Source organism: Ptiloglossa arizonensis, chromosome 7, assembly GCF_051014685.1.
Source record: "Ptiloglossa arizonensis isolate GNS036 chromosome 7, iyPtiAriz1_principal, whole genome shotgun sequence".
Classification (NCBI taxonomy): Eukaryota; Metazoa; Arthropoda; class Insecta; order Hymenoptera; family Colletidae; genus Ptiloglossa; species Ptiloglossa arizonensis.
Window position 1 is genome coordinate 23,191,718 of NC_135054.1, and position 13,602 is coordinate 23,205,319.

The 13,602-nt window shown below is 46.7% G+C and overlaps 2 protein-coding genes and 1 long non-coding RNA gene across 3 annotated transcripts in view; 2 read left to right on the forward strand and 1 right to left on the reverse strand.

The window, feature by feature from the left end:
* LOC143149484 (uncharacterized) overlaps nucleotides 1-13,602 on the forward strand; it is a 125,599-nt gene that overhangs the window by 73,211 nt on the left and 38,786 nt on the right. The gene's annotated exons all lie outside the window — the stretch shown is intronic.
* LOC143149461 (uncharacterized) lies at nucleotides 40-8,834 on the reverse strand. The gene is made up of 3 exons (XM_076316868.1): nucleotides 8,613-8,834; nucleotides 6,082-8,195; nucleotides 40-1,251 (listed from the first exon to the last, which is right to left on the reverse strand). Exons 1-2 carry the CDS (start codon nucleotides 8,641-8,643, stop codon nucleotides 7,735-7,737), a joined length of 492 nt encoding a protein of 163 aa, XP_076172983.1. The 5' UTR covers nucleotides 8,644-8,834; the 3' UTR covers nucleotides 40-1,251; nucleotides 6,082-7,734.
* LOC143149413 (uncharacterized) lies at nucleotides 315-5,126 on the forward strand. The gene is made up of 4 exons (XM_076316750.1): nucleotides 315-327; nucleotides 420-558; nucleotides 629-714; nucleotides 3,893-5,126. The coding sequence occupies exons 1-4, from the start codon at nucleotides 315-317 to the stop codon at nucleotides 4,087-4,089; spliced, it is 435 nt and encodes a 144-aa protein (XP_076172865.1). The 3' UTR covers nucleotides 4,090-5,126.

A 13,602-nucleotide genomic window follows, 5' to 3' on the forward strand; every position in this document is an offset into this window, starting at 1 on the left:
CGAGCGTGAACCTCGCGTCTTTCGCGTGAAACAGGCCCATCTCATCTGAAATCAAAAATCGGTTCACTTCGTTAAAGACTTTTTTTCGCGGCGGCGTTCCGTTTGTCTGCTTCGCGGTTGTTTCGGTTTAACGCGCGGTGTGTGTCTTCTTTCTTCTTTTAACGGGCATTACATATTTACAAGGTACTCTACGACGTGCCTGGTGTCATTCGCGCGTTAGTCTTTTCAACAAGCATCATCGACCAGTGAACTTTCGTTTCGTGTTTTCTCGGACTACGATCGCGACAGACGAACACGAGAACGGAGAAATCGCGATGCGGTTAAATCGTACGTCGATTACGATCGAACGTCTATCGATCGCGTCGTCTTCGCTGTTCACAATCCATGGTAAAGCAATGCAAGGCTGCTGATAATCACAGTACAGATAAGATTAAATAGTTACAGGATAGATGCGTTATCGTGCATGTTTAGGTACATACTTGCTCCTCCGTTTTCAGCGAATTCGTGCACGTCTCCTCGTGACCGACTCCAATTTTTAACGTACTACAGTCCTGTCGAGTTAATTCACGATTCGTGTCCACGACGACGCCACCGAAACAATTAACGTGCGTATCACCGAATTTTCCAGGAGCAGAGATCCCCTAAATAACGATATTTCCACCGGCGACACCTCGAAGGAAATGTTAATCGAGAGTCGAAGAATAATTGTACTTGGTATGTATAAATTACACTTGAACGAGTGATCGTAACGATTGTATTATTATTGTTCTACGATTATATTATTCCTACCGCTATACGATTATATTATTTTTCGATAACGATAAACGAATACCCGACGTATCGTTACAATTTATCGTACGATCGTGTTATCTCGAAACAACGGTCGCTGAACGAACATTCGATGCTGCGTAACATTTATATTTTTCGTTAATGCTAAATAAAACTCAATGTCGTAGTTTTACATCTGCGTTTCAAAGAGTACGATCTACAACGGTGTTTCTTTTTTTTTTCTCTCTCTCTCTCTTATAATATAGATACGATAACAACGACCGTTTCAATGCGGGGATTTTTTCATTAATTCTTGCTCCAAATAGAGCGCGCAGGTGCGGATGTGGCTCGTCCAGTTGGACAGTCTGTCGGTTTTAAAAGAACAGTAGTGGCAATGAAATTTCGCGCCGCATTCGCCCTGCTGGTGACACAGCATCGAGAACTTGTACTTGAAACGACGTCCGCAGTAGCAGTAGAAGGAATCTGAAAAAGAAAAAAACGGGAAACGTGTCAGTATCGCGTATATAGTGCCGTACAGATAAATTAACTACGAATTTTAAACGCTGTCCAGCGTCGAACTGTGCCTCAGGTTCAAACAATACGATCGAACGGTCTTCTCTCAACGTCAAGACAACGCTATTGACGTAAAATTACGATCGACGACGTAACAGTACAGGATATTTCCGAAAAGTCTCGTCCAACTTTGGGAATATACCGCACTGCTTGTAACGATGACAAAATATCGTTGAAACGAAGGTCCGCGGACACCGTGCTGGAAAATTGTTATCGTTTGTACCGTGCTTCCAAAGTTGGATCTTTTGGAAACACCCTGTGGATTCCTGCGCCTATCGCGATTCATCGGCGAACGAAAATTCAAGAGACGGATCGTTGCTGAATAATTAAATTCAATTCTTTATTATTTGTCGAGTATCCTCGCTAACACAATGGTTATCAGTGATACACTCACAATGGTAATCGTAATTTTAAATTCGCAGAAAAAAAAAAAGATCGTAAACCATAAAGAATATATCGTACATGTAACGCTCGTGCATATAACACGCGACTCTCGCTCGTAATCGCGCGATCTCTGTTGCGTATATTTCACACGCGTGTTACCCGAATGAACAATAATATTATGCAATTATAGTTTTTTTTTTTTTTTTTCCCCCTCTCGCGTTAATATTTAACCTCCTACCTGTCTCTATCATCGCCTCCGAAAGCTCTCCGTACGGGGAGAGAAAAAAGAGTCAAACGCTTACGTGCTAATTATTATCATCGATCTCCTTAAAAGCAAGAGGTACTCCTTTCTTTGGGCTTCGCGTTTCAGATTTCGTATTTTCCGTCTCTCACTTGTCTCGCGATGATTTACGAGAATCATTGGCTTCTACATCGTATAGCGCATTGTACAATCGTAATTCTTATTTACATATGTATATATACAGGATGCGGGAAAATTCGCGAGGCAACCGAACGAGGGGTGAATTTTCGCGCGGAGACGAACAAAAAACGAGGAGCGACATTTTTTCCTACGGGCCTTCGTTCTCCGTAAAATCGACTTTGAATACTCACGGGACACGCGGACGATCGAGCGCAAGGACGTCTGACCATTGCGCACTTTCTACTAGTTCCCGCGTCTGACTCGTTCACAGTGGTATTAGCCGTGTTCCTGGTCAGACACGATCACGGAGTAACCTGACGCGCGTCTCGTAAATATTGAAGACCGAGTTTCTCGAAAACGAAGCCTCGTATCGACAAACGTCATCCCACATTTTTTATTCGTATTTCAACGCAGAATGATCCTCGACACGATCGTATCGCAAATTTATCCCCGCGTCCCGTATACTTCTACTCGAGTGTCACCTCGTACGTTCTCGCGTGTGTGCGCGTGTAGAAATCTTCGTCCCTTTTTTTATTTCGCGTAAATATATACGCTCTTGTATATATATATATATGTATGTGTGTATGTATATTTTCGATTATTTGTACACGCGTACACAGCGAATCGCGTGACTTACGTATAATGCGGCTTGAAAATAATTCTATAGGCATTTGGTGTAACGGCCGTCCGCTGACGCGCACGGCGACTCGAATATTGCATAGCTAGCCTGACTTATATTGGCACAAAGGTTGCAAAAATCAACGAAAGTGCGCCAGAATAGATTCCCATCGGACTTATTTCACGAATGTTGGTTTCCTCGCGGATAATCGTCGCTGTTAAATTATACGCCTTGACGTTGTTCCATGCTGTAAAATTGTGGATAAATTTCGTCCGGAATGGTGCGAGTTCGTTCTGTGAAAATAAATTCGACGTAATCTTTCACCGGCGCGGTATTGATCGTTCCCTTCCGTCTCGTCTTTTTACACGATGCTCTACGTTGCAAACGGAAGTCGGTAAACAACTCATGACTCGCGTTTGCGCTAATTGCGTCACGCACGGACGCGAGAGTATCTACGTTTCGCGATATCAGACGCTCGTTATATAATAAATGTATGTATACCTCTCACTTCTTACGATTTTTGTTATCAGTCTTTGCGCTTCTGTTTACGCTACACATTTTTATTCGTCCGCGTGCGAAAATTGTGACCTTTTTTATTATTTTTTTTTCTTTCTTTCTTTCTTTCTTTCTTTCTTTCTTTTCTTTCTCGAGCGTAAACGAAAGATCGCGGAATCCGTTCGTTGCTCCTCGATCGCGTCAAAACACAAGCACGGCTGAAAATTTCGCTTCTCTTGGCTCACCGTTAACGATCATCCTTCGTTTTCCATTCTGCTCATCGTTGGAAGACACGTTCTGTTCCCGTTCGCGTGCTCGAGCGCAAGGTAAGCGCGTTGAACGCTCGGTAAAAAACAGCGATTCAGCACGGAAAATCGTTTTCACCGAATCATCGAACGACGTTGCACCGTTCTTTCGATAGTTCTCTTTTTTGTTTTTTCTTTTGGCGACGATCGATCGCTAAAGTTGGCATCTCTAAAAATAATTTTGGCTGGTTCGAAAAAACAGGATACTTCTGCACGTTCGGAAGTGTTCGCGCGGTTCTGTACGAAAACGGATACGAAAACACGACATCGATAACAATAACATTCAGTGTCACACTGATAACAGTTAGCATTCTGATCACATTTTAGGCACATGGAGTCGACTCGAACGACGCGTGGGAGTCTTGTTAAAAAACCGCTTCGAATTCTTTGGCACAAAGAAGCTCGCGAAGAAAAAACGGAAGAGGCTGGGGCGAGCAGCAGCTTTCGAGCAGCCGTTATTCGACACGAATGTGCGCGAAAGATTTTTTTTTCAAGATCAACGAGGACCAGCGCGTAGAAGCTGAGAGGTTCACAGTTCCGTCACGAAGGTCTCGTCGATTGTTTCCGACGTGCAGTGAAAATAATAGAGCGTGTCCGTCGATCGTTGATCGAATTCGAACGGGGACCTGGTATTTAAAACTCATCGACGAGACGATCGTGATCTCTGGCACGAAAGACGGGTAAGTCGAGCGAGAGAACAGTCGAGAGATACCGTTGACGATGACCGAAGAAAGAAGCGGTCGATCGCCCAAAATCTAGATCTAGCTTAGATTCGATCGAACAATTCTCAAGATACAAGATAGAAGACGCTTAAAAGGTAAGAGCAAGCGAGACGCTCAAGAAGCTCGCTAGAGTATTTCGAACGGGGCACGGGATCGTTGCCCGGGGAGATAGAGCTGAGACGGCGAAAAGAGAGGAAGATGGTGAAACTGGAAAGTTTGGTAAAATTCTTCTAATCCTACGAGGATAAATACGAGATTCAACGCCTCTATAGTATTATCGATACGCCTCTTCGCTCGATTCGCGCTTGGCCGGCGCGGGGATCGTCATCGGGCATCGATCTGACTAGAATCCTGTCACGGTTATAATTCTTTGTCGAGTCTTTGGTCCTTGATCGAGGATTATTCTCGAATTCGTTGGGTCTCGAAGGAAGCTCGTGTGTCGCGCGATAACGATACGTCGCGAGGATCGTAATCGAATTGTTTCGTATTGTCCTCGATGGTTTACGGAAATTATCAATAAAGTCGTTGTCCGTTCTCAAAATAATGTTTCCCCTTGCGCTTCGAGAATCGACGTTGCACCTATCGACGAGAACACGGGTATCGATTCAACGTTTCGGTATCACCCGTCGAAGCTTTCGGCGGTTCGTTTATCGATATCAATTACTAACGTTATCACAGAGATCCCCGCGCGATTAAACGTTCGAACCCGATGGATCCCGTGTTCCGGCCAAGCCAACGTGGAAAGACATTGTTTCTGTTTCAAACGCAATGTATGCGTACGATTTACAATTACAATTTACATCATCACTGTAAACTTACTATCCAATATGTATACGTCTATGTATAATGTATAATATATTATACATATATATATATAATATATATATACCTTTTTTTTTTTTTGATTTAAATATACTCTCTATCTTGGGTATTCTATGGTAGGTAGCGGTCTACTTAGACCTGTCTCTAAACTAGACGACTCTAATTCAGACGAAAGGAACCGATCGCGAGGTCGTCGAACGAATCGCTAAAGGGATCCTTTCCCCCTGTGCGGTTCGTCGGCGTCGTTTATACAAGTTCGATCCCGAGATTCGTTCGACCACTTCGATCGGTTCGCGAAACTACGCACAATCTCCGACAAAAATAATGCAATATCGCTCCCGCGCGAACAAAGACGAGCCATGCTCTTAATCGTTTTGTCGCGCTTGAAACAGTAAAAAGGCAACGATGTTCGTACGTTCAACCGGGGTTCTCGTCGACGTTTCACGCGGGAGAAATCGTCGTCCACGAACGAGGGACTACCGTTTGCCTGACTAGATTTTTCTGAACCGTTACTTAAGCTAGGTTACGCTAGAGAGCTAGGACCGGGACACTATTATTCACTACTGTCGGAGATTTTTCGTTGCACCGAGAACTTTGACTCATCCGACCAACGACGAGAATCGTCGAGGTTCCCTTTTCCATTTCTTGCCCGCAGGCAACCGCGATCGTCGCCGTGTTCGATCGATCGATCCGATCAACGGACCACGGAATCTCTGTAGCGAAACGCTCCTTACGTTTCCGTGTCCGTGGTAGCTCGCGGGGTAAACGTCCCCGGCTTCCCTTACAATTAGTACAAAAATAATTGGGCAATTTAGTAATCTGCCAAAAACTCGAAGAGATCCCGGAAAAGTTCCTCGTTGCTCGCGACGCTCGAGCAACCACGAGGCAAAGACGATCGGTGAATCGTCGCGTTCCAAATAAACCTGTACTTCGTAATACCTCGAGATTCACCTAAATACGGGGCAAACTAACCGGTCGGGTGGTTCTCGGAACTCGAGGAGAAACTAAAACACTGTTACAGTTTGCAGGTGAAAGTGTCCAAGGGTCGTCTCGAGGCGAACTTTGTTCCTCTTGGATGGAACCTCCGGTTTCTTTTTACGAAGCAACGATTTCTGAAAACAAAAACATCAAGGTACGTTTATCCCGATACTTTGGTCTTCGGTGTCGTCGTCGTAGAAGATGAATATCTCGGTGGTGAATTGTCTACGATTCGAGGTCAAAGTCCAACACTTTGACAACTCGAGAATCATTCGTTTCGAGATGGATGTACCTTGTGACTTTTATTTTCGGAATTCATCGAGCACTGGAAATTGCATTCGAACGAACGAAAGTTGACCTCGGTATCAGCCCTGTGCCTTCACTTGGAAACTGACCGTGCGCGGCAACAAGTAGTCCTCCGCTAAACGGAGTATTTTTCTTCCGTCTTATCTGACTTTTGGAAATACAATATACGTCTATAATATCACCTTTCTTCGTCTTATCGCGTACATCTTTGCAGGCTTTTCCGGTGCTCCTCTCGAGCCTCCTAAAATATTCAACAATACGTTTTACATTATATATCCCCGTTTACACACGGTTAAATGGGATCCAACAACGGCTTCGCGCCACAGCGACGGCGGATCGCTACTCTTCGAACGACTATTGGGTTCGAATAACCCGCCAGTAACAAGACCGACAAGACCGTCTTCTTCTCGCGTTCGTTTCTATCGCGTTCGACGTCGCCCGAACGACGAGGGCTCTCTAATTCTGGTTGGTGCGTTTTGAACGCGAAGCTAAAGCAAAGCGAATTTTTTCGAGTTGCACGACGGAAGTGTATTGTCTCATGTATGCGGCTGTTTCGAATCGCGTCAGTCAGGAACACACGGTTTGTTGTACACCGTTCGATTAATTTATCGCTCAGTTTCGTTAAGCGAAACCGTCGGTTACTCACCTTCTGACAAATGGAGAAAAATATTATCAAAAAAAAAAATAAAAAAAAACAATCATCAACGAAACTCAAAAAGCATCTTTCGTAGAAGCCCGTCCGTACGCTCCGAGTAGGAGCGAGTGGCTCGATTCGTGCTACCTTCTCACCGAGCTTCGTGATTTCAGGGTCAGAGAAACTCAAAGTTTGCGTCGATACAAGTGCGCGGAGAGACCGTGACTCGTTCATCGACGAAACGACTTTCATTCGGCGAATATCCGACGTAAATGCGATCAACGACGAGACGACGATACTCTGCCAATAATTCGAACGGTTAACGTACATTGGACTTTGAACGACGCGGAGTTACCCCGACGACTCGTCGCGATCAGTATCTACGTCGGACGCGCGAGGAGTGACGGTCGTTCCGTTGAGCGGTCGGCGATAGAATGACTGCTGCGCAGCCGTGTCGCGCAAGTCTCGAGCGCCTCTGCACGCGAAACCGGGAAGCTTGCCGCGACGAGGAGTGGGGGGTTGCGAGAATCGGGCCACTTGCCCCTACCGTCCGGGAATTCGTCGGATCGGGTGTACAGCGGGTTGCACACGGTATCCAAGATCCCTAAAGTAAACGCGAGCTAACGAGGCGGCCGTTTCTCCGATTCGTGGCTCTTTCGGGCGCTCGTACGTCTCTTTCGGCGGCTAGGGCTCGAACGAGCTCTCCTTCAGGCCCTCTGGTTCACGGTGGTGCCGGACTGCGAGGGCTGGGCGACCACGTGGCGATGATTGATGTGCGCTTTCAGGTTCCTCTCGTACTTGGAACTGAACGCGCAATGGGGACAGTTGAACGAGGGCGCTTTGCCGCACTCGTATAGCAAGTGTCTCTTCAGTATGTACGCGTTCTTGTAGCTCTTGCCGCAACGGGAGCAATTGTGCCGACGATCGAGACCCGACGCCGAGATGCTGCCGATCGGCCGATTATTATTGTTGTTGTTGGTGTTGTTGTTGTTGTTGTTGTTATTGTTGTTGTTGCTGCCGCTGCTGCTGCTTCTAGCTGGATGACGCAAGGGACAGTGAAGCCTGGCGCGACGCTGGGGCGTCAACGGCGCCGGCACCGTCTCGTTCGCGGACGCCCGCGACACGCGCCTAGTTCCGTCCGAGTTCCAGCCCAGGCTCGCGAAGAAACCTGCGAACAATCGAAACAGACGTTTCGACGTGCCGATTAGTCGTCGCGCACTCTCCTGGTGCTCTAGCGCGGTTCGTTGGTTACACGACTGCTCTTTACAACGGCGCGGGCCATGCGATAAAAAGAAAAACATTCATGTTCTCAAGCTTAGCAACAACGAGCATGTCAAGGGGGAGATGAGGATCAACGTGGGGGGTGGGTCGAGGTTCGGGTGGGTGGACGATTACGTTCTCGGGGTTATCTTGGTGATTCTACTCGCGGAGGATCCCCTCCGCAGGCTGCTCTATCGCCGAGGAGATCCTCGGTTGTTATTATTTCTTTTTTTTCTCTCTTGCCGCGGAACGCTTCGTTCGGGAGAACGCGTTGCGAACGACGGACGGATTTTCGTCGATGGAACTGAATCTCTTTCGTATGTACCTGACGCGTTTTCGTTTCGTTCTGTTGCCATCGGCGCGTCACGACGCTCGGTTATCTTCCGGGAGTGCTTCCGTACCTGGAACTCAACAGACGCGTCGATTAATGAGAATGTTCGCCACACGCGCGAAACGAAGAGTTCCGTAAGGAATCGACCTTCGCGGAGATCCTTCTTCGTGGCGATCGTCGTTCCGTTGCGATGCACGATCGGCCGGAACACCTGCGAAAAATAAAATCGGTCAGTATGCGGAAGTAGAGAGTCTCGGCACGGTTCTTCCTAGGTCCTTCTTGTTCGCTTCGTCCTCGGGAGTCGTCTCGGAGCGTGCTGGAAATCCACGGGAGAAACTCTGGGTTGCGAGCGAGAAGAACAGGAAACACGGAGTACTTGCCTTTCTAGACTTTATTTTGCTCTAAATTGAATACAAGGCTCTCTACAAATTGACAAAAAAGGAGGGAAACAAGCATTTTGGAATGTTCGAAAAGTCGAAACGATACGTGTACAAAGAAATGAAAAGGAAGCACAGTGGTAGAAAATAGGAAGCGAACGACCGGCCGGTCGAAAAGACGTCGCGCGTTACGCCTCGAAGACGCGCGGCCGATCCGCGCGCAACCGAGAGGAGACTCGAAAGAAAAGGCAAGAGGCGTTCGTACCGCGCGCGATTCCGCTCACCGGCCGATCGTTCCACGAATTTCACAAGCAAGCGACTTTTCTCGCGCGATACAACGAAGCCAATAAAACGGCGACGCGTCACTGTTATTCGTTATCTTGTGTTTCTTTCTTTTTTCCCCGTGTTTGCCCGCTGCGAGCAAAATGGGACGCGCGACGCGCCCCGTTCTTGCGCGCGGAAATTTTTCATCAATCGTCCCGGGTGGCGCGCGCAACAACGGCGCGCGCTCGATTGTTCGTGTGCTACATACGTGTCTTGTATATACGTGGGTTTAACATGCATGCGAATGTTCGTCGCAAGAGAACAAGCAAAAAAAAAAAATTATCTAGAAAGAATATCGTTATCATCGTAGCGTATCATCGTTAATAATTATTGCTCTCTAAATAATATTAATATAAAATGGAGACAAAAAAAAAAGTAATAATTAATAAATCATCGTTCGTTGGCAAATACATGGCGACAAAGAAATTATTACGATTACAAGTTATGTTTTGCGTTCGAGGCGCTGAGCGGAAGTTGTAGTCGCGTTATTTTTACGTGCTCTCTGTTCTCTATCGTTCGCTCATACGCTCTCACACACTCTCTTTTGCTTTCCTTTCATTCGCGCGCACACGCACACTTTCTCTCCGTTTTTTTTTTTTTTTTTCAATTCTCTCTCTCCTCCTGCCCCCCGGGCCACGACATCTCATCCGGTTACGCTCTTCTCTCTGTATTCTCTCGCATACGTACTTTCGCTCTCTCCCACTCGTGCACGACCTTTCACTCGCTCTCTTTCTGCCTGTCTCTCTCTGTACAGTCGAGTACTGTGCTTGTACTAATTGTAAGAATATCGTACTTAAGCTCGGGGCGCGAGATCCCCCTTCGAGCGTGGTGAATTTCGTTTGTCGGCACTAATACTTTAGTCGCTGGTCCCGTGTCCCGGATTCAGCTCGATGGACGTTTGTGCCTGGAAGGTTCGAATCGCGCGCGTCACCGAAGCGTTGGAAAACGGGGGGAACCGTTTTCGCAACGCTTGCTTCGAAGAGACATCTCGCTCTCCCGATAGTTCACACGCGACGCGTCCCGAAACACGCGACGCGACCTGAAAGCGACCGGAAAGCGACCATTTCTCGAGGAACGAGTCCTTACTTCCCGTTTGCTCGATCGCCTCGCGTATCTCGCGAACGCTCCGTGACACCGCGGCCTCGCGGCGCAGTAAATTCACTATTATTTATTACAGATAATTGTACTGTTTTAATCAATAGAGACGAACGAACGAAAGAAACTGTAAAGGAGTACGCGAGTACCGCCATACCCGTTTGTTAAAAAAAAAAAAAAAAAAAAAAAAACAAAACGAAGAAGAAGAGGAAAAATACAAAAGTACAAGGATAAACGTATGACGCGTAGGAATAAATAGAGACCGAAGTTAAAATTATACGCGCGGGAATCACATTGCGGTTATCTAGGAGTCGAAGGGGGAAAAAAAAAGGACAAGAAACAAGGAACAAATGTAACGCGTTAGGGATAATATGGTGGTTGGTGTGTCACTATGTATGTAAATATGGATCGACAACGAAGATGAGTACGTCTTAGCGGATATATTGGCAGTATAAAGGCGAGTGATCGAGATTAAATTCTGCTTCTTTCGGCGTAAATAAATAATTTCTAAAAAAATATCACTGGTCTCAAGATGTTCGCCGAGTGTCATCTATAAAGCGGTTTATCGTTTCGCGCGGTGCGCTCCGACGGATGGGTCCGGACCGTCGTCCGCGTGAAAAAAATGTATCTTCCGCGTCGTTTGGAACGGTTATCGAAATCGGTGTCGAAATTTAGCGAGAAGAACGCGACGGGAAGATCATCCGCCAGAGCCGCGCGTAGGTCTGTCTTTCCTGTTGTGTATGACACCCGGCCAATAATACCGTAAAAATTCGTTCACAGCTGGATGCGCCCAGCGCCTCTTGTTATTTCTTTTTTCTTTTCATCTATCCTAAAATCTAAGTCGTACTTGAAGGCACTTAACACAAGGCTCTCTCGGTTCAAAAGCTACTTCCTCCCCTTCTTTTCTTTTCTTTATTTTTTTTTCTTTTTTTCCTTTTTCTTTTCTCTGTTTTAGACGTCTTTCTCGAATGTTCGTCGCGAACACGCGTTGCGCGAAAGAGCTAAGAAAACGGTCCACGGGTTTTCGTGGTCGTTCAGGTTCAACGGGCGGAACGTTCTCCCGCGTTAATTTGCGACTTTCTTCCTCGTCCCCACTCGCGTCTTCGATTTCCCCCCCCCCGTCTACCGTAAATTTCGAATCGGAGTTTGTTTCCCCCTCTCTCGTCGATGGTCGCCTTTGTCGCGAGACCGTGGTCGTCCGACAAGAAATCATCTATGCCACGCTTATCGCGGGAAAAAAGTTTTTGGAAATGGAACGTTTTCGCGAACGATGAACGTTGCAATCAACGTCGAACGAATTTCGATAAAACGTATCGCAGTGCCTGACTGCGGGCTCCTTTCTCGCGCTCGGAAATTTCGCTCTTAGTACGACGATTATATAGTACGGTATATATAGTACGATATTTTTCAAAATAAAAAACAAAAAAAATGAATATCCATACGCTCTCTCTCTCTCTCTCTCTCTCTCTCCCCCCTTGGTTCCCCATCGATAGTACGGACACCATTGTTCGCTTCCACTTTCACCATGCGCTCGCGTTCCATCGCAAAATATCCTATCCGCCGTGAGCGCCGAATTAATTCTTCTCTTCTTTCTCAAAATCCAAATTTGGACTTCAGAAAACACCGGGCGGTTTACGATTAAAAGTACGGAAAAAGTCCTAACGATAAAGATAGTGTTCTGGAGAGCCGACGGAACGCATGCGCGCGCGCGAACGTTCACTGTCACACAGAGACGTTACGCGCGCCATTCGTTTCGTCGGCCCCTTTTCCAACCCGTGTATCGAGTTGACGCAAGTTTTCGACGTTGCCTGTCCATAAGTAATTTTCTCATATAATTTCTTCTCTATCTCCTTAAGAGCTAAATATCCGCCATGCAATGTTTCCTGACGCGGCTCGCCAAGGGGTACGCATCCCCGCTTCCGTGCAATCGATCACTCCCCGCTCGGAAACAACAAACGCGTCTTCGTTGGTGTCTCGTTTGCGTTTTCTACGTCGGATGTACGCGAAACAGCGATTCGATTGCACACGAGCGGGGACCGCTGCACTTTGATCGTTTCTCGTTGGCCTTCGTTTCCTAAAATCGTTTCCTCGCGATCGAATAGATTAGAACGCGACATCTTGCGCCGCAAAGCGTTATTCTTCTCTTCCCTCTTCAGCCCCACGTTACCCGTTCTTTCTCATTCGTCTTCGTTCGGACACAGTGCCGCGCACACGATACGCATTCGCACACGCCAGGCGTAACAAAAGCAACAGACTCGCCGAAAGTGTCGCGGTTCGTTGAATTTCGACGGACAGATCGCGTTCAAACGAAACTTGAAATCCTCGATAGAAATTTGGTCTACGACCGCAAAAGGTAAATTTCTATTCCCTCCCTGTTTGCACGAGTGCGGTGAAACCTCGATAATTGCGTCGGTAGAAATCGTTTGGCAACGAGTGAAGCTGGAGGTGGACAGAACAGGTAGTCGTCACCGTTGGTAGGTACACGGTAATCTCTGGATAATTGGGATCGGGTCCTCTTGACTCATTCGTGGAAAGACGAATCTCGTTCCACGTATTTATCTCGGTTTGAGACCCGTGTATCGTTCGATAAGGCGAATGAACGAGATACACCGAAAGCGAGGGAGACGGAGCAACAGTGAAAAATAAGTACAAACGCGATCGTGTACCGGCTGTTCGCACGTTGCTCCGATCGTTTTTAAAAATTGTTCGGTTACGCGAAGGTAGAACGTGGTCGTGTTTGGTCTCGTTTTCATCGGGAAAGTTTCGCCAATCTAGCGACGATGGTCTCACGAAGACGCAACGACTACGACGAGTATAAAAATTTTCATTGCGGTGGAGATGATCCCCTTCCGGTCATTCGGGGAGATATCTTTTCAGTTATCCGACGATTACCGTACCGTGTAAACGGGACTACTAGTCGAATCGGTTACCTCGGTCGTAGAAACATTTTATCTCGTTTTTTTGCGCAATTATCGAAGTTCCACCGTAACTCGAAACGCGAACTCTTATCGACTCTGAGACGATCGCTTTGTATTTACTTTTGTTTCGTTATCACGGCCCAGCACACGGAAAATCCGTACCTCTTCGATAAAATGCTACTTTTCTGAAACTCTTCCCTTTACGGTACAATCATAGAAATATACTATGTCGTACAAAAAATAAAGCACTGTACTTTCTAAATTTCTGGA